This window comes from Balaenoptera ricei, chromosome 6, assembly GCF_028023285.1.
Source record: "Balaenoptera ricei isolate mBalRic1 chromosome 6, mBalRic1.hap2, whole genome shotgun sequence".
NCBI classification, from domain to species: Eukaryota; Metazoa; Chordata; class Mammalia; order Artiodactyla; family Balaenopteridae; genus Balaenoptera; species Balaenoptera ricei.
Window position 1 is genome coordinate 47,734,272 of NC_082644.1, and position 26,855 is coordinate 47,761,126.

General features: G+C 33.4%; 2 protein-coding genes across 6 annotated transcripts in view; one reads left to right on the forward strand and one right to left on the reverse strand.

Moving 5' to 3' along the window:
- Nucleotides 1-26,855, reverse strand: part of IFT74 (intraflagellar transport 74) — a 78,786-nt gene that overhangs the window by 34,066 nt on the left and 17,865 nt on the right. For all 5 annotated transcript variants that reach the window (XM_059926369.1, XM_059926365.1, XM_059926366.1 and 2 more), the window contains exons 9-13: nt 11,960-12,098; nt 10,481-10,543; nt 5,236-5,379; nt 3,868-3,908; nt 826-905 (exon numbers count right to left, since the gene is read on the reverse strand). In XM_059926369.1, the coding sequence (XP_059782352.1) occupies nt 826-905; nt 3,868-3,908; nt 5,236-5,379; nt 10,481-10,543; nt 11,960-12,098 (467 nt within the window). The remainder of the gene's footprint in view (nt 1-825; nt 906-3,867; nt 3,909-5,235; nt 5,380-10,480; nt 10,544-11,959; nt 12,099-26,855) is intronic.
- Nucleotides 14,458-25,221, forward strand: LRRC19 (leucine rich repeat containing 19). Its single transcript, XM_059926364.1, has 5 exons — nt 14,458-14,516; nt 20,141-20,230; nt 21,254-21,767; nt 22,436-22,624; nt 23,148-25,221. Exons 2-5 carry the CDS (start codon nt 20,150-20,152, stop codon nt 23,474-23,476), a joined length of 1,113 nt encoding a protein of 370 aa, XP_059782347.1. The 5' UTR covers nt 14,458-14,516; nt 20,141-20,149; the 3' UTR covers nt 23,477-25,221.

Sequence of the window (26,855 nt, forward strand, 5' to 3'; positions counted from 1 at the left end):
TAGAGACAAGCTGGTTAGGAACCTGTGATGCCCAAACTCTTCCCTCAACCACACATACTCTGTAGCTCCCAAATCCCCACCCCAGCATTTCCACCGCAAGTGCTCTGGTCCCTGCCTTGGCTCTTCAAATCCCACTGCTGGGGAAAGCTGAGAGAGGACTGGAATAATCAGTACTTGCCACCACATTAGTGGGTCCCCTAGCGAATAATTCTTCCTGCATTTTTTGTGATATTTGTGACTTGATCCTCACTCCCCTGTAACTCTACCACTTACCCCAGTTAATAGCTGACAATACTGAAGAAGTATAACTTAGAAATCTGTGAGCAACTTTAAACCATTTTACTTGATTAAAAAAAAAATTTCTTGCTGTATAGCCCAGGGAACTCTACTTCACTTCGCTGTACAGTAGAAACTAACACAACATTGTAAAACAACTATATCCCAATTAACAAAAAAATTTCTTTGCAAAACAAAATAAACTCTTGCCATTATATAACCATTTTAAGTTATATAAGTTTTTAGTTGGCTTAAATAATTCAATACTAACTATAATATTTAGTTACTATTAAAATATTTAGTTACTATTAAAATTCAATACTAACTATAATATTTAAAATATTACTTAAATGATTCAATACTTACTATAATATTTAGTTACTACTACTAAATATTTTAATAGTTTAGTATTTTAATAGTTAAACTTAGTGATATCACAAAGAATTAAATAATAAACCCCAGGTAAACAGTCCCTGAGGCCCAAGTTAATACTGTATAAATACTGCTATGTATCTATATTATACATCATAAATATATTTTAAAAATTACCTTGGTGTTCTTCTAAATCCATGTCAAGTTGTCTAATTTCTTCATTAAGCTGATTTATTTTTTCTTTTATATCTGTTAACCTGTTGAAAATATTATTTAATGAATTTATGGCAGACAATTTAGATATTCAGTAAAAACATTTAGTGATGATGTTACGAAATCTTAAATCTTTTCGAATCTGCAGAAACAATATCAATAAATAGTATGCTTTATTCTGAGGACAATACTATAAATTTTGAGAGAAAAATCTTTTTTCATGATTCGTATTTAGAGTACAAGTGTGTTCTGAGAATGTTGGCTTGCCTGACTTCAACAGCAGACCCTTCCCCAGCCTTCTTTTGAGCTTTACTTGTGATATTAAGAGAATAAAAAATCTTTAGCAACCTTCTTTTTGTAGGTTTATATAAACTAAACTAAGTTAGCAAGTTTGTCTGAAAAGTTAGAAAATAAGAGAAAATTTACCACTGAGAGAAGATTATATGGGTTAAAATTTTAACAAAAGCAGTTGTACTTACTACAAAGCTATAGTAATCAAGACAGTATGATACTGGAATAAGGACAGACATATCCTTTTAAGGACAGACAATGGAATAGAATTGTGAGCCTAGGAATAAGACCCTGTATCTATATACAATTGATTTTTTTTTTTAATTTTTATTTATTTATTTATGGCTGTGTTGGGTCTTCGTTTCTGTGCGAAGGCTTTCTCTAGTTGTGGCAAGTGGGGGCCACTCTTCATTGCAGTGCGCGGGCCTCTCACTATCACGGCCTCTCTTGTTGTGGAGCACAGGCTCCAGACGCGCAGGCTCAGTAATTGTGGCTCACGGGCCCAGCTGCTCCGCGGCACGTGGGATCTTCCCAGACCAGGGCTCAAACCCGTGTCCTCTGCATTGGTAGGCAGATTCTCAACCACTGTGCCACCAGGGAAGCCCCTACAATTGATTTTTGACAAAGGTGCCAAAACAATTAAACAGAGAAAGAACATTAAATAATATTTGTTGAAAGAATATTTCAACAAATGGTGCTGGGATAACTGGATATGCACAAGCAAAGAATAAAACTGGACTCCTACCTCATACCACACACAAAAGTTAACTAAAAGTGGGTCATAGATCTAAACATAAGAACTAAACTATAAAACACTTAAATAAAAAAACATAAGCATAAATCTTCATGAAATTGAACTAGGCATTGGTTTCTTACATATGACACCAAAAGCACAAACGACAAAAGAAAAAAATAAATAAACCAGATATAATCAAAATTTAAAACTACTGGGACCTGGTGGCACAGTGGTTAAGAATCCGCCTGCCAATGCAGAGGGTACAGGTTCGACCCCTGGTATGGGAAGATCCCACATGCCGCAGAACAAATAAGCCTGTGCACCACAACTATTGAAGCCTGCACACCTAGAGCCCGTGCTCCGCAACAGGAGAAGCCACTGCAATGAGGAGCCCGGGCACCGCAACAAAGAGTAGCCCCCGCTTGCTGCAACTAGAGAAAGCCTGTGCGCAGCAATGAAGACTCAATGCAGCCAAAAATAAATAAATAAAATAAATAAATTTATTAAAAAAATAAAGTCTTAAAAAATTAAAACTTCTGTGCTTCAAAGGACACCATAAAGAAAGTGAAAAGAAAACCCAAATAATGGAAGAAAAATTTTGCAAATCATTTATCTGATAAGAGACTTTATTTAGAATACATAAAGAGCTCTTACAACTCAATAATAAAACAATAAATAACCCAATTTAAAAATGGGCAAAAGCACAGGGAGATCAGTTTGGTGCTTTGCGATGACCTAGAGGGGTGGGATAAGGAGGGTGGGAGGGAGGCTCAAGAGGGAGGGGATGTGGGGATATATGTATGCATATGGCTGATTCACTTTTTTGTACAACAGAAACTAACACAGTATTGTGAAGCAATTATACTCCAATAATGATCTATAAAAAATAAATAACTAACTAAATAAAACAAAAAAAAAAGGGCAAAGAATGTGAATAGACATTTCTCCAAAGAATATATATATATGACCAATAAGTACAGGAAAAAAAGTTCAACATCATTCATTAATCATCAGGAAAATGCAAATCAATGATACCACTTCACACCTACTATGACGGCTACACAGTAATCAAAAATGACAGATAATAACAAGTGTTGATGAGGTCATGGAGAAACTGGAACACTTATACACTGCTGGTGAAAATGTAAAATGGTGCAGCTGCATTGGAAAATAGTCTGGCACCTCCTCAAAAAGTTAAATATAGAGTTACCGTAAGAACCAGCACTCCTAGGTAAATTCCACTCCTAGGTAAATACCCAAGAGAAGCGAAAATATATGTCCACACAAAAACATGTACACGATTGTTCATACCAGCATGATCCATCACAGCCAAAAAATAAAAACAATCCAAATGTCCATCAATTAATGAACGGATAAATTAATATGGTATAGCCACACAATGGGATTATTATTTGGGAATAAAAAGAAATGAAATACTGATACATGCTACAACACAGATGAACCCTGAAAACATTATGCTAAGTGTAAGAATCCAGCCACATAGGACCATATATTGTATGCTTTCATTTATATAAAATGTCCAGAACAGGCCAATCTACAGAGACATAAGGTACAGTGGTTGCTTAGGGCTGGGAATGGGGGATGAGAGGTGTGATGGTTAAGGGATATGGGTTTCTATTGGGGTGACTGAACTGTTCTGAAATTGACTGAGGTGGTGGTTGCACAACTCTGTGAATATACTAAAAAACTCTGAATTGTACACTTTAAATATGTGAATTGTATGGTATGTATTATAACACAATAAAGCTGTTTTTAAAAAGCAATTATACTATGTAATGGCTCTTAACTAAACATTCAAAGAATTATTTAAAGCTATAAATCAAACTGAAAGCTGCATCAATATTGTCAATGTGAATCACAGAAAAAATGACTGTAACAATATGCACCTCTTACACATTTAGAATGCAATTTAAAAGATGAGAAATGAATGTAAAATGTCCTAGTGTAGAAGTACTTACTGTCGCTCCATGCTGGCTATTTCCTGATTATCTTCTTTAACCTATAAAGGCATAAAGAGAAAACAGAATTTAAAGAATTACTCATTGTTAGGCTATCTTAAAGATTTTCCTTCTAGGGTGTGTACTAAAATATCAAATCTAGTCGCTTTGAACTTATTTCTTGAAATTCAACCGTTGAAGTTAAAAGGAACATCATTAGGGAACTATTCACAGATTTTTCTTTCCTCCTCAAAGGAAGAGTGGTGACTGATAAATATCCATACCTATCCACATGGCACCAAGAAGTTAACACAACTTCAGGCCTGGATCAATTTACATAAATATCTAGGATTTTTGAGCCTGTCTCCCCACCCCTGCTCCCCCTGCTCCCCACCCCCAACCCACGCACACGGTAGGGCTGCCAGATTTAGCAATCCCCATTACATTTGAATTTCAGAAAAACAATGAATAACTTTTGTGGTATGTATTTGGAATACACTTATTATCTTTACGTATATATTTATTCTAAAAGATTATTCACTGCTTATCTGAAATTCAAATTTAACTAGTCATTCTGTATTCTATCTAGAAATTCTATCCCAAGATCACTCTTCATCCCCTGCCTTCAATGATCTCTTTCCAAGGAACTTCAGAGATTCTAGATTTTGATATCTTTCTAGAATGATTCTAACACTTAAATAGCTCCTGAGTTGATCCCTAAGGTTCCTGCAAACCCACTGGATTCAATCTAAGACCACAAAGGAGTCCCATTTGTAGGTTCCTGACTAGAGGTGCTCCCAAATATATAGGCTCCTAAGGGCTGTATATTTAGGGTGTCTCAGGATAAACAATAGGCTAAATTAAAGCCAGCCTTGGGATAGTAAGAAAGCTACTGAACACATGTGACATAACATGGTGACATACTGTGATTTCACAGGACATTTTAATTCCATTCACTTCATGGTGGCACTGATAGAAATAACCACACAAAGTCGTCAGCCTTGGGGCACTTCATTTTCTAAATATGAGGCCCAAAACAAATAATGGAATACATCTTCAATAAGATTAATTATTTACTGACCAATAAGAAGAGTTTCAAGTTTTTTTTATAAGGATCCAAAACATGAAAAAATGACCAAAATATGCATGAAGACCATATAAAATAAGGATTTAAGTAAAAAAAAAAAAAAAAGTTTATTTGAGAAATGACTTTTACCTAGATCTTCTTGGTCAAGCAGTTCATATTAATTTAGATGGAGTTCACTTTTCACTGTTTTTTAAGAAAATAAGCTTATTAGCTTTCTGTTCAATTCATATGCCTTAAATAAAACATACTGATATATTTACCAAATCCTGACATATTAAAATAAGTATGTTTGTTTTTCCTACCTGCTTAAGTAATCTCTCTCTCTCTTCCATTGGGGATCCCATGCTTTTGTCTTCTGCAATCATCTGATCTCGATGGGACTCCAACTCATAAAGTTTTTCATGCAACAATACAGCCTCCTGTTTTACCTGGGAGTGTGCTATTTCCTGAAGAGAATTAAAATAATTTTAGTATTTTATCAAAAACTATTCAAATAGTTTTCAGTTTATAAGACTAAGGACAAATTTAAACTACCAGCATCTTTAAATAGAGATATCAAGAACCTAGAGTACTCAATAATGCTACAAAGCACGTTTCTAAACATGGAAGAATAAAAATAAATCCCTATATACTTTCATAAGCAATTTTCAGTCTAAGATTCACAAGAAGGTGGTAGCTTTAGTTTATTTTATTTTCTAAATATAAGACCTAAACAAAGATAAAGACATCTTTACCAATGGGAAGATAATAAAGAAAATGTAACGATGTATGTATAACTTTAACCACAAAACCCAATCCAAAGTCCAAGGAACTGATCTCTAGAGGGAAGATATTTTCCCCTGAATAGATCATATATATGCTTTCCTACAATGTTATGGGTTGAATTATGTCCCCCCAAAATGTATGCTGAAGTCCTAATCTCCAGCACCTGTGAACATGACCTAATTTGAAATGGAGTCTGTGCAGATTTAATCAAGTTAAGATTATCTTGAGGTCATTAAAGTGGACCTTAATCCAGTATTAACTGCTCTTTATTAGAAGAGAAGAGATAAAAACAGAGACACCTGAGGAGAATGCCATTTGATGATATAGGCAAAGAATGGAGTGTTGTAGCTACAAGTCAAGGAACAAATGCCAAGGATTGACAGCCAGCACCAGAAGCTAGGAAGAGGCAAGGAAGGATTCTACCTAGTGTCCCAGAAGAAGCAAGTCTCTGCTGATGCTTTGATTTTAGACTTTTAGCCTCCAGAACTACAAGAAAATTTGTTGTTTTATATCACCCAGTTTGTGATACTTTATTACAGCAGCACTAGGAAACTAATAGACATGAGTAGTAAAATTATCATGTATTCACCACTGTTCTACTGTTCACAAAGAGAAAATAAGGGATGTGATCATTTTAAATGATAACCAAAAGAGCGAGGGATGTTGGTGGTAGTGGTGATTATGATGATGAAAATGACATTTGAAGCTGTTATTTATTGAGCACGTATTCTGTGCCAGGCACTATACTTCATATTTTTTATACACTATCTCTAACACTCAAAGCAACTCTGTAAGATAGTACTATCATCTCTATTTTACAGATGAGAAAACTGATGATCTGATATCTAAATAATTTTTCTAAGTTAACAAAAATAAAAGTTAATCATGAAAAAAAAAAAAGTTAATGATATCTGAAACCAGGCCCACAGTATGAACAAGATTTTTAAGAGGGGAGACCTCCTCCTTTTTGAAAGCAAAAGAGAAGGAATCTTAAAAAAAGGAAAAAGTGAACAAAAGGAAATGTTTGAAAGTCCATAGGCAAAGGGTTATATACACAGCTTAAGTAATGTATTAGCTTCAGGTGAAAAGGCATGGTAATAAAATACCGACAGAAAAAATGCAGACATTTTGATGTATCCCTTTTCATAGTACCTTCCCCTTCCCTTTTGCTTAACCACCTATAGACATGTTCATTATTGCATCTTGATAAAACCACCCCTGAAGACTCAAGCTCATGTTGACCTTTCACCTGATTTTTTTCACACTCCTATGAACTGAATCAGCAATACTTAGCACAGTAGGGAGCATACAGCAGATATGCAATAAACACTACTTGATTGATACTTGACATGATGTTATCTTGAAGAACAAATCTCCCCCCGCACCAAAAAGACCTACAAAGGAATCCAGCTAAAGTTAAACAGAATTAGGATCTATATTTTCTTCATTTGAGAATACTGTAAATTTCTTTAAATTCATGTAATTTTAGGCATACATGTACTAATGCCAAAGTAGAGTGGCATCAATAGAAACACTAACTCCAAGGTTATACCCTACACCTCTTCCTGTGGAAACTAAATCTGCCAATGAAATAAGACCTAACTCTCTCCTACACACCCTAAAAAGATAGTGAGGAATTCTGAAAGCTGGCTGTATTAATACTATATAAATGCAGTCCTTATTCCTTGAAGCATATTTTTATTACCACAGAGATCAAAGAAAATAAAAATTCTGTGTACCCACATGTAGACAACTGGATATAGAAAATCGTCTTAATATTTTTAAGCAAACTAGTTTTTTCAATAGCAAATTTCCAAAAGAATGATTACAAAATACTCATGGTTTATTTCTTTTGCAAGCTAGGTGAAAGCAATCATGTCAATTTACAATTGTTACTAATCCTCTCATCGTTATAGCTACCTGAATACATAGGAAATCAAGAAAGGCAGGCAAGATTTGATGTACAGACAGTGGGAAGGTAGTTTGCAGAAAAAGAATACATTGGCCAACAAATATATAAAGAGATACTCAACTTTTTGTATAAATAAATGAAAATTAAAACAAGATACTAATTTTAAACTATTAAACAAGTAAAAATGGAAAAGGTGCATGGATAATGCAGCTGTTAATGAGTACAGGGGGAAATACGCACTCTCATACATTGAGATTAGGAGTAGAAAATGGAACATTTTTGGAAGGCAATTTGTCAATGTTACAACGTTTTAGAAGTTTGTACCTTCTGACCCAATGCAAGAAATTTATCTTAAGATACACTCGTAGTAACTTTGCATAAAATGTGTGTTTTCACTACAGCGTTGTTTTATAATCTCAAAAAACTATCAATATAAACAACCTAGTCATCTACAAGGCTGTGCTATATATAGTCATACAATGTAATACAATGCAGTAATTTCAAATAATGAGAAAGATATCTTAAGAGCTGACATGAATAGACATTCAAGAGAGAATGTTAGGTTAAAAAAAAAAAAAAGCTGCAGACAGCATATCCAGTGTACATCCCACTTAAGGTTTTTCTCAACAGTAAAATGAAGGTAGGATTATAGGATTGCTGTGAAGATAAAATGACAATGCTGGTGACATATGTAAAGAGCTCAAAAACAGCACATAGTAATCACTCAATAAATGTGAGAGCAGTTCTGTCTGGAAAGAGGGAAAAGAAATAGGCATTTTTACTTTCATCTTATTCAATTTTTTCATAAAAAACATGTTTTGTGAATTTAAAAACGCTTTAAATAAACAAATAATAAAACAAACGCAAGCTTTTACATCTTTAAAGTAATGAACTGACTTCTCCCTCTTCATTTGTTTTTAGTCTCTTGTTTGTATGTTTTTTTTTTAACATCTTTATTGGAGTATAATTGCTTTACAATGTTGTGTTAGTTTCTGCTATATAGCAAAGTGAATCAGTTATATGTATATATATATCCCCATATCCCTTCCCTCTTGCGTCTCCTTCCCACTCTCCCTATCCCACCCGTCTAGGTGGTCACAAAGCACCGAGCTGATCTCCCTGTGCTATGTGGCTGCTTTCCACTAGCTACCTGTTTTACATTGGCTAGTGTATATATGCCAGTGCTACTCTCTCACTTCATCCCAACTTACTCTTCCCTCTCCTTGTGTCCTCAAGTCCATTCTCTAGTCTGCGTCTTTATTCCTGTCCTGACCCTAGGTGCATCAGAACCATTTTTTTTTTTTTAGATTCCATATATATGTGTTAGCATACGGTATTTGTTTTTCTCTTTCTGACTTACTTCACTCTGTATGACAGACTGTAGGTCCATCTACCTCACTACAAATAACTCAATTTCGTTTCTTTTTACGGCTGAGTAATATTCCATTGTATATATGTGCCACATCTTCTTTATCCATTCGTCTGTCAATGGACACTTAGGTTGCTTCCATGACCTGGCTATTATAAATAGTGCTACAATGAACATTGTGGTACATGTCTCTTTTTGAATTATGGTTTTCTCAGGGTATATGTCCAGTAGTGGGATTGCTGGGTCATATGGTAGTTCTGTTTTTTGTTTTTTAAGGAACCTCCATACTGTTCTCCATAGTGGCTGTATCAATTTACATTCCCACCAACAGTGCAAGAGGGTGTCCTTTTCTCCACACCCTCTCCAGCATTTACTGTTTGTAGGTTTTTTGATGATGGTCATTCTGACCGGTGTGAGGTGATACCTCACTGCAGTTCTGATTTGCATTTCTCTAATGATTAGTGATGTTGAGCATCCTTTCATGTGTTTGTCGGCAATCTGTATATCTTCTTTGGAGAAATGTCTATTTAGGTCCTCTGCCCATTTTTGGATTGGGTTGTTTGTTTTTTTGATATTGAGCTGCATGAGCTGCTTGTAAATCTTGGAGATTAATCCTTTGTCAGTTGCTTCGTTTGCAAATATTTTCTCCCATTCTGAGGGTTGTCTTTTTGTCTTGTTTATGGTTTCCTTTGCTGTGCAAAAGCTTTTAAGTTTCATTAGGTCCCATTTGTTTATTTTTGTTTTTATTTCCATTTCTCTAGGAGATGGGTCAAAAAGGATCTTGCTGTGATTTATGTCATAGAGTGTTCTGCCTATGTTTTCCTCTAAGAGTTTTATGGTGTCTGGCCTTACATTTAGGTCTTTAATCCATTTTGAGTTTATCTTTGTGTATGGTGTTAGGAAGTGTTCTAATTTCATTCTTTTACATGTAGCTGTCCAGTTTTCCCAGCACCACTTATTGAAGAGGATGTCTTTTCTCCATTGTATATTCTTGCCTCCTTTATCAAAGATAAGGTGACCATATGTGCATGGATTTATCTCTGGGCTTTCTACCCTGTTCCATTGATCTATATTTCTGTTTTTGTGCCAGTACCATACTGTCTTGATTACTGTAGCTTTGTAGTATAGTCTGAAGTCAGGGAGCCTGATTCCTCCAGCTCTGTTTTTCTTTCTCAAGATTGCTTTGGCTATTCGGGGTCTTTTGTGTTTCCATACATTGTGAAATTTTTTGTTCTAGTTCTGTGAAAAATGCCATTGGTAGTTTTAAATTACCATTAGGTTTTGTGTGCCTCAGCAAGGCAGAATGATTTTTGTACAATAACTGAATCTGTTTTCTTACTAAACTAAGATATTTGCGGTCCTGAACAGGAAAAAAAATTATTACATTCCTATTAGTAAACTACTAGATAAATATGTACCTGAATGAGTTCCATTAATATATTTAACTAAATTTTCTTTTGTAGCTGAGTAATATGAAAACTTTTACTTGATTTTTACTTACAGATTCCAAGCTCTCTTTTTTCATGTTCAGTGAATCTAGCTGTTGCTGAAGTGTATCTAATTCCTAAGAAGAAGGAAAAAAAAGCAAATATATATGCGAATTACATTAAGAATAATTTCTTTCTCAACATTTCAAATACAGATGTGACAAAGTAAATTTTGTAAATGTTTTCAACCCATATCTTAAAATCTGACTAGAATTTACTAACATTCATTATTTCTATTTTTGCCAATTTATTTCATTATTACTAAAAACCTTGCCATGATCTACCTTTTAAAATACTTATGAGCTTTTTAAAGGGAGCCAGAAGTTTTCACAGTGAACCATCACTGTGTTCTGAGAATATCAAATATCAGAAGACTTCAAATTAATGATGGTACTGTTTAAAGTTATAATTTTTATTTGTCTTTTTAACCATATTTCCATATCTTTTGCCTATTTTCTTTTAAGGCCAAGACCTGTAGCCATTTATATGGCTCACTCTTAGGGATAAGACCCTTGAACTGTTTATAGTTGACCCCTGAATAAGACAAGTTTGAGCTGCATGGGTCCACTGACATGTGGATTTTTTTCAAGAAATACATACTACAGTACTACTCAATCCATGGATGGTTGAATCCGTGGATGTGGATCCTTCGATACTGAGGGCCAACTATAAATTATACACAGATTTAAACTGCACAGGGGTCAGTGTGCCTAACACCCAAGTTGTTCAAGGGCCAACTGACCCATTCAAACACCCCTGTGTGACATTAGCTATATTTTGATAATATTTTGGCATTTTTATAATATTCTTTCAACAATGTTTCATTATATGTTATAAATTCTGTCTAAAATAAAAAGTTATATTAAATTGTCAATAAAGGATTATCTGAGAAACTAGAACTACATTCATTATTGGCATTTGTGGGGACTAATTCTCTGTTAACTGGTTAAGGGATATCTGGGCATCAAAGGGCACTACCTTGCAAAGCGGAGTCACCACCATGACTGAATGTTGAGAGGATTCTCAATAATCCCTCAGCAGGCATCCAAATTGCTTATTTAAACACCATAATTAGGGGACAATAGCTGTTCAAATTAAGGACATAGCAAGTAAACGACTTGCTGTTTATTAGGCAGGAAGAAAAGGAAAGTAAATATCCATGTGGCTCTGGTGTAAGAGGACTTTTAATGTTTTCATTAAAAGTTCATTAAACAACAAGTGTTTCATGTATCTTTATGACCTGCAAAAATGAATGATGCATAGAGCTGAATAATAGAGTAAAAGCTAGGTCGTTATGCAACATAAGAAAACAAAATTTTCTAGATCAGTGCTTCCTAAATTCAAATGTCCATATGAATCATCTTGTTAAAATGAAGACTCTGATCAGTAGGTTTAGTCAAGCTCTCAGGGGATGCCAATGCTGCCCACCTTCAGATCACATTTTTAGTAGTAAGACTGCTATATGCCCAGCACAGAGTAGTAATTAGTATTACCTGCAACAATTTCTCATTCATGGTTTTCATTTCTATATACTTGACTTGTTTTTCAGGAGGCATATTTTTGATAATGCCCTCTGCTGCCTGTTTTTCCTGTTCAGTTTCTTCTTCTACACTTCTAATTTGTTTTTCCTTCCTGAAATCAAAAGTATACAATATTCCTCTTACAATATTGAGGGGAAAAATCAATTAACTTTTACTCAGTCTCAATTAAATAGGATACTTAAAAGTTATTTAACCATAGTTTGTGATCTAAAAGTCCTTATAAATGTACACAAAAATTTTATTTGACCTGTACAAAATTTGGCCCCATCAACACAGACTTATTGGGACTTCCCTGGTGGTGCAGTGGTTAAGAATCCGCCTGCCAATGCAGGGTACATGGGTTCAATCCCTGGTCCAGGAAGATCCCACATGCTGCGGAGCAACTAAGCCCGTGTGCCACAACTACTGAGCCCGTGTGCCACAACTACTGAAGCCCGTGTGCCTAGAGCCCATGCTCCGCAACAAGAGAAGCCACCACAATGAGAAGCCCGCTCACCGCAACAAAGAGTAGCCCCCACTCGCCGCAACTAGAGAAAGCCCGTGCGCAGCAATGAAGACCCAACGCAGCCAAAAACAAATAAATTTATAATAAAACAAAACACAGACTTATTTTACATCCTTCTCTTCTCAATCCCCAAATCCATGTATTTCCTTATTCTCCACTTTACTTTCTTATAAAAAAACACAAAGATTATCACAGAAAATCCTTAAAGTCTTATACATATGAGAAAGTATTTGCACTTTTTGTTATCATACCCTCAAGACAAACAAGAGAGTTAAATTTTAGAATAGTGGTTTTCAAGTATCTTTTAGCTATAGAATTCTTTGACCAAATGAAATCTTGTATGGAAGTTTACCACGTAAATCATCTCAAGTAACACAGCTCTGACTGCACTGGGGAGTAGGAAGACCAACAGTGCAATTTGATTAAAAAATTCATAGCTTTAGATTAATATATTTTGCTTAAATTCCCTTTTATCTACTGCTTTAATTAAAATTGGTATTGATATTTCACAAATTATCAACTGTACTTTAGCACTGCAAAATAATAAGCTAATTTCCTTGAAAATATAACAGGAACATTACAAGTCTAATCATGTAAGTAGTAGTAATGAAATTAATTACAAACAATAACCATCTTTATCATATAATCACAAGAAATACCAGTGATGTGCCACTTATTACCTATGCAAGATCAATTATAAATAGGGTAGAGAAAAATTCTGAAAAAAATAGAGGTAAGATGCTAGTTGTCATGTAAATACTTCAAGATTTACATATAAAAAGCTTGCTTGATGATAAATTCTCAGTCTCAATATTATAAATTTCTACTTTGAGTTTCAAAATATAATTATTCTATTCAATCTCTTTCAATTGTAGATATCGTTAACAGTTTTCACAATCACTAACTAAGCCTCATAGATCCACATATCTATCCTCCACACACTTTACACATTCATACCCTAGTACCAGAATAAGATAATCTAAACTCAGAAATTTTCCTACAGACAGCATCTCATAATAACCAAATAAAAGATGAACATAATGAAACAGACAACCTGGAATTTCTATTTATTTTTGTCTCATTATTGAACAGGAAGTGATGTCTTCACTTTGAGCCTCAATTACTATAGCATAAAAAAATGTGTCTGCTGCTGCTACAATTTATACGGGTATATGCGCTCATAGAAATTTCAAATAGAAAAGATCATCTATTTCAATCTCTTTGTTTCACAGATTAAGGATACTGAAGCCCAGAGAAGTTTGTTGGATCTAACTCACTCTGAACTCCATGGTTATTTACTACCAACAATGAATCTTAACCATGTTTTTGCCTGATATATCTACTACAGTTAGATGGGAACTAATGCTGTAAAGTAGTCCATTTTACAGAGGGGAAGTTACACAAGGAAGCACAAGGAAGGTAACTGATTTTTTGAAGCCCACATAATGGCCAAGGGTCGGGTCTTTTGATGCTTTGAGCAGTCTGCTCCTGTTATAACTTGGCAGTAAAACTACCAATGATGGTGTCATAAAAATGAGTAAACAACAAAGTTGAAACTCAGTGGAATACAAAACTTGGTGGAATCTTTTCAACTTGAATCTTTCAAAACACAAAATACCTTTAGGATCAACACTTAAATCACTTCAGCAATGTATCTTTCAAATTATGCATTCTCAATATTATATACTTTAACTCACAAAGTAAATTTGTTAATATGTAAATTTTTTAAGAGTAATTAAGAATCACAAAGGTTAAGCAAGCCACCTTAGTTGTTACACTAAAAAAGTCAAAGATGACTTTAAGAAATTATTCTTCTAGTCAATCTTTTGCTAAGGAAGTCTAGTTTCTTTCTTTCTTTTTTTTTTCCCACCTGTTCACTGGGTACAAAGGTTAAAACAAAGTGAAATAAAATCATATGACATACTTTTTTTTTTTTTTAATGCTGTGGAAGAAAGAGAGTAGACTCCTTACACACCAGTCTCAGAGACAAAAGAAAAAGGAAAGGTAAGATCTTATATATTTATAGGTTTGGTGATTATTGTTGAATTTTTTAAAATCATATTCAAACTTGTTAAGTCTATACAAAAATCTTTGTCTCTAATAACTGATGAAAGAGCAGAAAACATGATTGTATTTTTCACAAGATCTACCTTAGAAATATAAACCTGGGACATGGCCAAAAAATCTTTCCCAAATAAATTGATAATGTAATAAAAAGTAATTATTTTTCTTTTGGAAAAAAAAAGGTTTCATCTAGCCAATCAAATTTATAAGATCTTTTTATTTTGAAATATGTTAATCACAGAGCATTTTGAAGTGATATTAACTTAAAAACAACTTTGTAAGATGAAAAAAGACTGACTACCAGGTGATAATTGTTGAAACTGGGCAATGACTATCCTACTTAGAGGTTTTTTCTTGATAGTTTCCATTATAAAAGTTTTTAAATTTGAAAAAAAAAGTTCTATAAAATTGCAAGAGAGAAGTTAATTGTGAATTATTAATACCTTACTCCAAATACATTGAATTCTGGTATAAATATCTAAAATATTTAATGACAAAACTGTATTACAGTATACACATTTTATTTAACAAAACCAAAATAATTGCAGTATCTTTTTATTTCATGGTATATAATAGTCATATAAAGTACACGACCAAAAACTTCTCAGAAACTTGTACTTGAAACTGCACTAAGAAGAACACTGTTTCTTTTTCAATATCTACCATTTCCTTTTGTGAAAATCTTTTTTTCTGTAATATAGGTTATAGGCTATATAAAAGGGCACTTAATTTTGTAAGATAGTTTTTAAAAAAACCTGATATTCCATTTTTTCTCTATTTTTTAATCACTAAACTCAAGCCCACATATCATTTCAAAATAAATATCAAATTGAGAAAAAAATCCAAAGGGAGAAAAAGGCAATAATAACTGTTTCCTTTTAAATCAACTTTTTAAATAGGGTAAACTGACTCAAGAACAATTTCTGCATAATCTACCGGCTAGTTATTCTGCCAATCTGATGTCTTCAAGATAGCCAATAAAGCTAGCAAATGTTGCTGTCTAAGGATTTGTCTATTTAGTGTTGTGACGGTCAACATCCATCTACCCCGTCTTTCAATCTTTCCCCTCTCAAAACATGTACAAATATATGAAAAGCCCCATGGACCTTGCAGCTCAATCAATGCATTTCATAGCTTTAGACCTAATAATGGTTTAAATCTGTTGACTGCTTTCTTGTACAGAATCTACCTTAAGCTCTAAGTATATATAGTTTCTAACTCTAAAATTTATCAAATAGAAGGAAAAAAAAGATTCCTTTTCTAACCCTTACAATTTTATTCACTTTAGCACACTGGAGAAGACAATTATTAGTATAACGCAAATGATAAAGATAATAAATACAAGACAATCCTCTGTCTCCATTTTCACAAAGTCTCACAGTCCCATCTGACCTCCATTACCTTCTCCGGCTGCTTCTATTCCACATAAACTCTTTAGTTTAGTTAATTTTCTTTGTAGCCTATCTGCTTCCTTTATTCATCCTTATCCTATTTATTCCTGGGGAAAAAAAAAAGAAGCACTTTTCCCTTACCACTGCCCTACCCACATGGGCATCCTACAAAAACATCAGGAAGAATTTCACTACACCATTGAGAAATATTGAAACAAGCCACTGGGGAGGTTGCATACTTATTCCTAGAAATCACTAAATACGGGTAAACTACCTTTTATATATGATTTAGGGATCCCCTTTTGTGGGCAGTGGTCTGGAATAAGTGATAGCTTGAATTCATTTCTGACTCTAAAAGGGATTCTATTATGATCTACATTCAAACTGTAAAATCTAGGAGAACAGTGGCTTTTTCTTCAAACTTTGATTTAGCCATGGAAAGAAAGAAAGTGGAAAAGGAATAAACATAAACAGATCATCAGATGGAAGGCAATGAGGAAGTTAACTAGAATAGACCAGTACTGGCATAACAATAAATTCCTCATTGCTAATGCAGCAACAGACTTTAGTAACTTGAAATGAATCTTGCTCACCGAGTAGTTTCTTACCTCCTGCTCTCGTGGAATAAATTTTCCTAAAAAATCATAAGCAACTAATTGTAACAAGTGCTATAAGAAGGCTCAAAAGACTAAATTTTAACCACTAAGGATTTTAACCACTAATTGTAACAAGTGCTATAAGAAGGCTCAAAAGACTAAATTTTAACTACTAAGGATGATAGTAACAGGACATATTCATATCATTTCAAACAGATCATTTGTTTGCAGCAGTTTCTTATTTATTTATTTTATTTTTTAATTTTTTTTGATGTGGACCATTTTTTAAAGTCTTTATTGAATTTGTTACAATACTGCTTCTGTTTTCTGTTTTGGTTTTTTGGCCGCAAGGCATGTGGAATCTTAGCTCCCCGACCAGGGATTGAACCTGCACCCCCCTGCATTGGAAGGTGAAGTCTTAACCACTGGACCGCCAGGGAAGTCCCTATTTATTTATTTTTTAATAGATCTTTTTAAAATTAATTTTTATTGGAATATAGTTGCTTTATGCAGCAGTCTCTAATGTTGACTTTAAGAAAACAGAACTAAAAATAAGAAATATCAAGGTCATGAATAAAATGACTAAATGGAAAGTATTTAGTAAGAAGAATTACTGAAATAAATGGCAATTTCCAGTTAAACATGGCATGTTGAATGTACCCACTAACTTTGAATCCTGTCCAAAACCCTACTAAAATGAAAATAAAAGGTAATTTGAAGTATATAAACTCATAACGACAAAAAGAATGGAAGAGGAAACAACAGCAATAAAATCTAGAAACTAGAAAGCGAAAAGTTAAGTGCAAACTGACTGGGAAAGCAAAATTCTCCCAAGCCAGCAGTGGGGAAAGCTGAGAAGCCACTTAATTTACGCTGCAGAATCCCTAGATGGCCCACAGATTGGCAGTACCAGATATTCTGGAAGTAGAAAAGGAGGGGCTGAAACATAGTTGAAAGTCTTTCTCCCTGACACTGCCCAGCCAGGTAAAGGTCTTCTCCTACCTAAGCAGAAAAATAAGGCTTTTGTTTTTTTGCTCTGGGGAAAATAAAACAAATGGAATCTAGGCACTAGGCACAAGTGACTGCAGGGACGTTATGCCAAAAGCAGGGAGAGTAAGTTAAAGTTTACATACTAATTACTGAGATAAACCCACCTTTTCCACCATTGAGCTCTCAGAATGCTGGCTACTTGGCCTCACCTTTTCAGGCAGCAGATTAAAAATGTCATTTTGGGGAATCCAAGCAGCCCAAGAGGAACAATCTAAAGATAATGACATTTAGGGATTCCCCCCAAAAACAGTCCATTAGGGTCACTCTACAGTAAGATCTAAAGTTAATAAGAACCGGGAGTTCCCTGGTGGTCCAGTGGTTAGGACTCCACGCTTCCACTGCAGGAGGCACAGGTTCGATCCCTGGTCAGGGAACTAAGATCCCAAAGGCCATGCGGCATGGCCAAAAAATAATAACAAAGTTAATAAGAACCACACAAATGCACAGTTTCCCATCAGGTTTTTCATTTCCCACTCTTATATGTAAGTCCTAAACCAAATATTAACAGATACACAAAGTTCAAAAGAAAACCTCTAACATAAAGGATACTTACAAAAATAAACTGGAAAAGCACAACTTGAGGGTACAAAGGCTATTCAAGGAAAAAGAAAACAAGAGATACAACAAGAAAAAACAAGGAAAAAAATATATTCATACCACAGTATACTACAAAAGAAATTTTCAGAGAACAAAAAGAGCTTAGAATTAAGAAGATGACAGGAAAAAGAAAACTTTAATAGAAGAGTTTGACGATAAAGTTCCAGAAAGCAGAGCAAAAACACACAGAGATGAAATGTGGAAGAGTAAACATAAAAAATTAGAAAATCATACCAGGAGATCCAACACCTAATTAAAGGGGTTCTAGAAAGAGAAGTGAGATTTTTTTTTTAATGAGGAAGAAAATTATCAATTCCATCAATCAATTAATTTAGAAAATTTCCCATTGTTTCCAGATTGAAAGTGCCCACCAACTGCCCAGTTTCGTGAATGAAAACAGACTCTCACAAAGGATCATGAAATTTCAGAATATCCATATTAAGGCTATATTGTACAACTCAGAGAATATAGCCAATGTTTTATAATAACTATAAATGGAGTATAACCTTTAAAAATTGTGACTCACTATACTGTACACCTCTAACTATATATTATTGTAGAGCAAAGAAAAAGCTTTGGGGTTAAGAAACGGCAAGTTACATAAAAGGATAAAGAATTAGAACGGTATAGCATCACAGTTCTTAACAGTAATACAGTCATGGTTGGTTGAATCCACAGTTGTAAAACCCGTGGATACGAAGGGTCCACTGTATTCATTATATTGTACCATTTTATGTAAGGGACTTGAACATCTACAGATTTGGTATCTACAGGGACTCCTGAAACCAATCCCCTGCTGATACTGAGGGATGACTATACCAGAAACCCAAAGACAATGGGGCAACGCCATCAACCTTTTGAGGGAAAATTATTTCCTACTTAGAGTTCTATTTCTAGCCAAAATATTTTTCACGGTCTAAAAAAAATTCTCGTCTATGGACCTTCTCAGGAAGCTCCTACAGGAAGCTCCATGGAAAAAAGGCAGTAATCCAAGACAGGGCATTCTAGAAAACAGGAATCCAGTAACAAGGGCAAAAGGGAGTCTCTACAATGAGGGTGGAAGGAGAGTGGAAGTCAACGGCTGTGTAGAGGGCCTAGTGATCAGCTCATCTAGATCAGAGCATGGCAGCAGGCTCTGGGAGAGACGTCTTCAAGCAAATGAAACAGATTAAACTATCTAATATACATAAACTATTGAGTGATTTGCTAGCGAGAGTTTGGGTATAAATTAATGAGAAAAAAAAAAAAAACCCTAAGCGCATGAAAAGAAAACCAGGACAATTAATTAGAGAAAATAAGTGTGCAGGAACAGAATAATAATCCTGTTAACAGGGCTCAGTCATTGACAGCTTTATACATTCCTGACAGTATAAACACTGAGTACTCATCTAACCAAAATTACAAATGACTATGCTCGGAGAGTAAAGAGACAGTAAGTATATATTTGATGCATTGAAGATGAAGGTAGGGAGTGTTTAAAAGAAAGCTGAGAACTCTCATCTCCCAAACTGTTAAGTCAAAGGATAATATCAATAGATAATGCCTAAAATTGAAAAATCAAGAAGTAGCAATATAAGCATATACTTAAACGTGTATATATACATAAATATATATCCTTCTGGACTTTCTTTTGTGCACATATATTAAAATTTTAAAATGTACAACCACTTCAATTGTTTTAAAGTTCCTTTCAATAGATCTAGGAACTAAAGAGACACCCTGAAAATTACTGTCTTTCATTCTCCCCAAGAGCTCTCCAGTTTTTTAAGATTAGAGTGCAGGGAGGGTGAAGGGATATTTACTTGTTTCATATTTTATATATTTTAAGAAAAAATAGATTTAAAAGGAGAAAAAAGGAAATCAAAATGTCCTAAAAAATCTCTAATGTTCTAGTCTCCTAATGAGATATAAATACTCTCTTTTCTGTCAGGCTTGCAATATGAAAATCACAAGCATCACAATCTTGTTTTGGCCGCTCTCCATGCTATTGTTATCAGACGAAAGCCAGACGTCTAAAACCGTAAGTTTTTACAATCAAGCTAGTGAAAATATTTTCAAAGGTACACTTTGTGTAGATTGAGTAAAATATTGAAGGCAATAAAAGAAAGAAGAAAAAAATCAAGCTATCAAAACAAACTCTTTAGTTAGCTGTGTATATTCAAAACATGTGATCTCTGAGCCAGATTCTAATTTGACAAAAGCAGTCTTCATTTTTTAAAAAACTGAGTTCTTTAAAAGCTGACTAAAGGCGAAATACGTAAAATTTCACTACAAAACCGGAGATTAGTTAAGACATAAAAAACACACTTTAAAATGTAGGAAACTTTTTAAAAAACCACATATTTATGAGGGAAATTGCTGTTGTTACATTATTATTATTATTATTGGGGGACATTTCAACTGCAAAACCAGTCAAAACAAGAACGATTTCTTTGGATTTATATCCACATAAGGAAAGCACTTCTTCCTGTTGCCTGACTCTTTAAATTCAACACATGGCTCAATTTCTGTTACAAGATATTTTCTTTTAAAACACCAAATTTTGAGCTGTTAACCCTATAGAGGTATATATTGAATATTGTTTCTTAATTACTTAATAGTCCTAGATGTAGTGCTGGTAACTCCGATTTTTAAAAATTACATTTTTACATTATTTTCTCATTATAAATGTCAATCTTGCACACTGAAATACTAAATAAGTTAACAGAATTATTATTTACCATTTATTTCCACATATATAAATGGCAATATACCAATATTTTCTTTCTGTAATGATTATTTAATAACAGTTGGAAGATACTTGTATGACAAACTAGGATCTCCTTCCTCAATTATATATATCAGAATTCCTTAATCTTCAACATTCCATCCTAATAAAAAAAAAGTATTTGCTTTACCTTTTCCATATTTTAACATCAAAAGATTAGATAGTAGATTTTTTTCTAAAAGTATTTCCTTCTAATGTGTAATTGCCTGCATATGAAAATTTGGGAAATTCTGCTAGCATTTTTCCTTATTAATGCATTTCTAATTTTCTTTTTAGGAAGTCAAATGTGATTTCACTGCAAAGAATTATGCTTTGATTCCAGCAAATATCAATAAAAATGTTACTATACTTGACCTCAGTTATAACCAAATTACTCTGAATGTTACAGATACAAGAGTTCTACAGACATATTTTTTACTCACCGAGCTCTATTTGATTGAGAACAATGTCATTATCCTACATAATAATAGTTTTGGTAACCTCTCCCATCTAGAAATTTTAAATATCTGTAGAAACTCCATCCACATAATTCAACAGGGTGCCTTTACAGGCTTAGATAAACTAAAACAGTTATATCTCTGCCAAAACAAAATAGTTCAACTGAATCCTGATGTATTTGTGCCTCTAAAACACCTGATACTATTGAATCTGCAAGGCAATTTGATAAGCTATCTTGATGTACCACAACTGTTTCATCTGGAATTCATAATTTTATACGGAAATCCATGGAACTGCTCTTGTAGTCTACTGAATTTGCAAAACTGGTTGAACACATCGAATGTGACACTAGGTAAGCAATCATAATTTAAATTAGTCAAAACCAAAATGTGATTGATTTTGGATTGTTCTACCCCTGAAAAGTCTCTTGTTTCATGTCTAAAAGAAAAGGAAACTATTCCTGTTTAAGGGAAACAAGAAGAAACACTGAAAAGCAATTGCTGAATACAAGCTCTCCCTCTGCCTGTCCAGAAAAAAAGAAAAAGAAGAAAAGAAACTTAAATGTTCTATATATACATGAGATGAAACTGTCACTTTGTATACTAAGTTTGCAATTCCAGTATATAAGACTAATTTTTAAAAGCACTTCCTTTTCTTAGGATATCTTGTCAGAGAGTAGGTGAAAACAGGTGCCCTGCTTTCTAAACTACATGCCATGTTCCAGATGTTCACCATAATCTAAGTCATAACATTTTTACTTTACTAACACAGACAAACTAAACAATAAACAGATACTGCACTTAAGCTACAGTTATAACATAATAAACAGAAATGGGCATTTCCCTCGTTGTGTTTCTAGGCAAATACAACAGTTTCTTTTTTACAATATCTTTAATGACAACAGATAAATATGTCAAAAAATTCTAGATAAAAAATTATAAAATGTTGTTAACCATAATAATTTATTAACCATAATAATATTATTTTCCATAATAAATCTTATTCTTTCTAATTTACTAGAAAATGAGAACATCACCATGTGCAGCTATCCGGATATACTGAAGTGCTACAATATCAAAACAGTACCTTACAAGGCTGAATGCTACTCAAAATTTCCTTCATCTATAACTGAAGATCTTTACATTCATTTTCAGTCCATTAGCAATTCAACATTTAATAGTTTTTTGAACAACTTAACAAGAAATTCAGGTAATGTACTGGTTTTGAATAATAATATTGCTGAGGATAGCATACCAAATAAACTGAGATAGTTCTCATTATTTTTTTGTATTTTAAATTTCTAGAAACAATGTAAAAGAACAATTCCTCCACCCAAAAAAAGACTGACAAAACACTGGGTTTCTAAAGTAGGCTCTGCTAGTTATCAGTCAAATGCCCTTATGCAGATTATTGATATTTAACTTCTCTGAGCCTTGGTATTAACTAGTTAAGTCACAATTCTTAACAGGTATAAATCAATAATGTCCCTAGGTGAATGGATAAACAATACCTGCAAAGACAGGTAGATATTTTGAAAAAAGGTATTCTTTCACCACACTATGAAATATCTTTATTTTTGGCAGTTTTAGTAACTTTTGCTTAAAGAAGATTATGTACATTTATTTCTAATACCAATATTGGGGAGTTATTAGGACATGTAATTATGATTATTTTATTTTTGTCAATTTAACAAAACTACCCCCACCCTCTCTTTCTCGGTATTCCATTTAAGAACGTGAATCTCAAGGAAAAAGCTGGGCTTTTCTTGTCAGTGTTGTAGTCACTGTACTGATGACTTCACTCCTCATTTCAATTGCTATCAAATGTCCAGTATGGTATAATTTTCTGCTTAGTTACAATCATCATCGCCTGGAAGAGCATGAAGCAGAAACCTATGAAGATAGTTTTACCGGAAATCCAAGTCCTCCTCCACAGATACCAGACACAAGCTACGCAGAAACTACAGTAATATTTGAACAACTACATCAATTTGTGGTAGATGATGATGGGTTTATTGAAGACAAATACATAGATACTCATGAATTACGTGAAGAAAGTTAATTTCTTTCAATGTTTGATTCTTTAAAAAATGTTAACAGCTCACTCACAGTTCAGACATGGAGATTTTGATATATGACATACTGAACTATAGCTAGTAGACCATCATATTAATTGCAACACACATAAATATCACAAAATTATGCTCTTCTCATTGGCATTGTGCAAGTAGGTCCAAATACAGTAACTGCCACTCCTTGTTAGCTAACAGTTAAAATACTAGCATTACTATTCTCAGCAGTATTCAGGGGACCATACATAACAGTAGGAAAAGGCCTAAGGTAAATTATTCATTAATTAAAATGAACAGATTTTCATATTAGTCAGATATGTGATGTAATACATATTAAAGTTTTACTGATTGGAATCAGTAAAGAAATAAAGATTTTGGAATTTTATCACAAGTCAAAGTGAAGAACAGAGATAGTTTAAACTGACAACACACTAAGGTTGATTTTATGCCCATAGAATGAATTCATGGAATTGGAAAATGCTTTTTAAATTTTTTTAAATGCTTCCTGAATTGGCACAACAAATTTCTGAAAATTTAGTAGTGATTTAAAGCACAGGTACAATGTCCAGGCACAATCTCTTGATTTTTGTTACAAAGAAAGACTGTCATCAAAATGCATGACTGTCACAATTGAATAATATGGTGGCTTCCAAAGTGGGAATCATCTATGAATCTTGTTTTTAAAAATACCTATTTCTGCCTCTCTTTAGGAGATTTTTATTCAAATGATTCTGTGCTGTGGCTGAGGAATCTTCAGTTGGTCCGTGGTCAGTTCTTTGGGATGCTGTAGATAGAGCAATGTTTCCCAAACTGTCTTCTAGAACATTAACTTCCAGAGAGACATTCAGAAGTATTTACAGGGTGGGGGATTAAAAGGTACATGGTCAAACTACTATAGAATTACTAGGAAATACTGGGTTTAAACAAAGTCAAACAAGTTTCTTTACTATAGGACTTACCCAAGGCTTTACTAAACTAAACTGCTCTCTGCTCTTCAAGAGCAAAATATTAAGAATTTGCCAAACTTCTTGACAACAAAACCTTTTCTTTGATGTATAGCTACTAATAGCTCATAGGACAATAATGGTCCAAAGAACACTGGCCTTGAGACTATTATAGGAAGAGTCTAAAGTGAATTATTTGCCAATTCCTTATAAACAATTGGCTACAATCATAATTTTAACAACTTACTGCAAATAGTGGCATTAAAAACTGTAACAAAATCTATCATTTTTACCTTCCATATGTGGGAAAATTTAGTATACAGTATTTATACCTTTTAGAGAAAGGAATATCTCTAAAACACTGAAATATATTTATGGATTAAATAATATGGGGTTTAAAATTTTCTTCATCATTATACAGGGAAGGGAACAGTGTCTAGTGGTGTGGATGGAGCAGGGTTGGATAAAAGCTGATGGAGATGGGTGCATAGGAGTAAAATACACTATTTAATTTTTGTGTATGTTCAAATTTCTCGGTAACATAAAGTTTTTAACACATGTACATACCTGATAATTTCTTAGAAAAAAGAGACTAAAAATAATGTAGATGTACATTATATCCTAAAAACAGTCATTTTTAAGGTTATATCAATAGTAAATTCAGTTCAAATGTCTACTGAGGAAAATAAAAACTGTTTTGGATGATACACCCTGTGAAATAAAAGAACTGACTCATTTGTCATGTGCATTGTATTTATAGGAACATGTTTTCAATAAAAGATATAAATGTCTTATGTGTAATATTTCCTAACAGATAATGTAAATTATATGTTATGGTTTTAAATCTCAATTATAAGAGTGAGATAACTTTAAAAATATAAGGCATCTTTTTCTAAATAACCTATCATTTTACCAAAATATCGTTTCTTAATTTGAGGCAAATATTCATATTTGAGAAATGTAGTAAAATGAAATATAATATGAATGAGCAAAAACTACCTTTCATCTCTTACATTCAAAAGCCTCTTATAATTAAATATTGGGTACTCAATAGATATCTGACTAAACAAAGAAAAATAAATGGGTTTAAAATTATAATTACATATATTTTTAAAGGATAAATGATTTTAGCTAACACCAAACTAGAAAAGTGTAGACATTAGAATTGGAAGAGAATCATTAGTTCAAGCAGGCACATGAAACTGAATTAAAGCCACAGGCGTCATAGTAACATATTGAGGCTATATACTATAACCAATTTATTAAAAATAGGTGTTCCATAATAAACTAGATGGTCTCATACCACGGTAAATGGTGGTACTAAAAGAGAAGAGAATAAAAACAAGATTTTTATACCTGCTTTCTCAAGGTATGACATTTCCTGCTCCCTTTGAATGTACAGAGTCAAGGTAAAGTCTCGTGTTATTAAGATGTTGGCTATCTGATTAACACATGAAATAAATCTATCATCCTGTGATATATAAAAATAAACTTTATAAAAATAACTTTGTTTTTAATTTAAATTTCCTCTTAAAGGGTCAGGAGAACCTATTTCACTCAGCCTTAGTTACAAACTACAGATATTAAGTTTTGAAACTGCTGACATTTTCAGGACAAAGTACTTTATTTTAAGAACATTTTCCTTAATCAAATGAACCAAATAGACATAAAAACCTATGAAATTCTTAAGTTTATAATCTGGGAGTTATCTTTTTGGATAAAATATCTATAAAACATGTACATATAATATTTATAAATCTGACCTGGGTATCATATAACTTTGCAGATAAATGATGAAATAAATGAGGACCTAAATGTTCTAAACTATATAAGGTCCTCAACAGGTTATACCTTATTATTTCTTATTCTTTAGGTACCTAGGAAAGTATTTTATATGTAGTAAATGATAAATATTTGCTAAATGGTCTAAAACCAGAACAACAACAACAAAAAGGAAGTTTTCAAGTAAGTGCTTGGTCACCATGAATACGGAATTTTCTTTGTAAAAGGGAAGAGACTTTCAGTATATTTGTAATTTTTAAGATAGCACTTTAGGGACTTCCCTGGTGGTCCAGTGGTTAATACTCCGTGCTACCAATGTAGGGGGCCTGAGTTCAATCCCTGGTCAGGGAACTAGATCCCGCATGCCGCAACTAATACCCAGTGTAGCCAAAAAAAAAAAAGATAGCACTTTATAGTAGCATCAAATGATAGATGGGGAAAATGAGATTCCTTTGTTTTTCATCAATAGAAAATTACATTTATCTTTCAAATAGTTCATCCTTATATTTAACATCCTATTCTTCATCAAATATTTACTGTACATGCAGATGTAATATGACAGTATGTTTGATGTTACATAATTTTGGTTAATTATTATCCTTGCTCTCAAGGAAATTAATATTGATAAGTTTATGGAACAAAA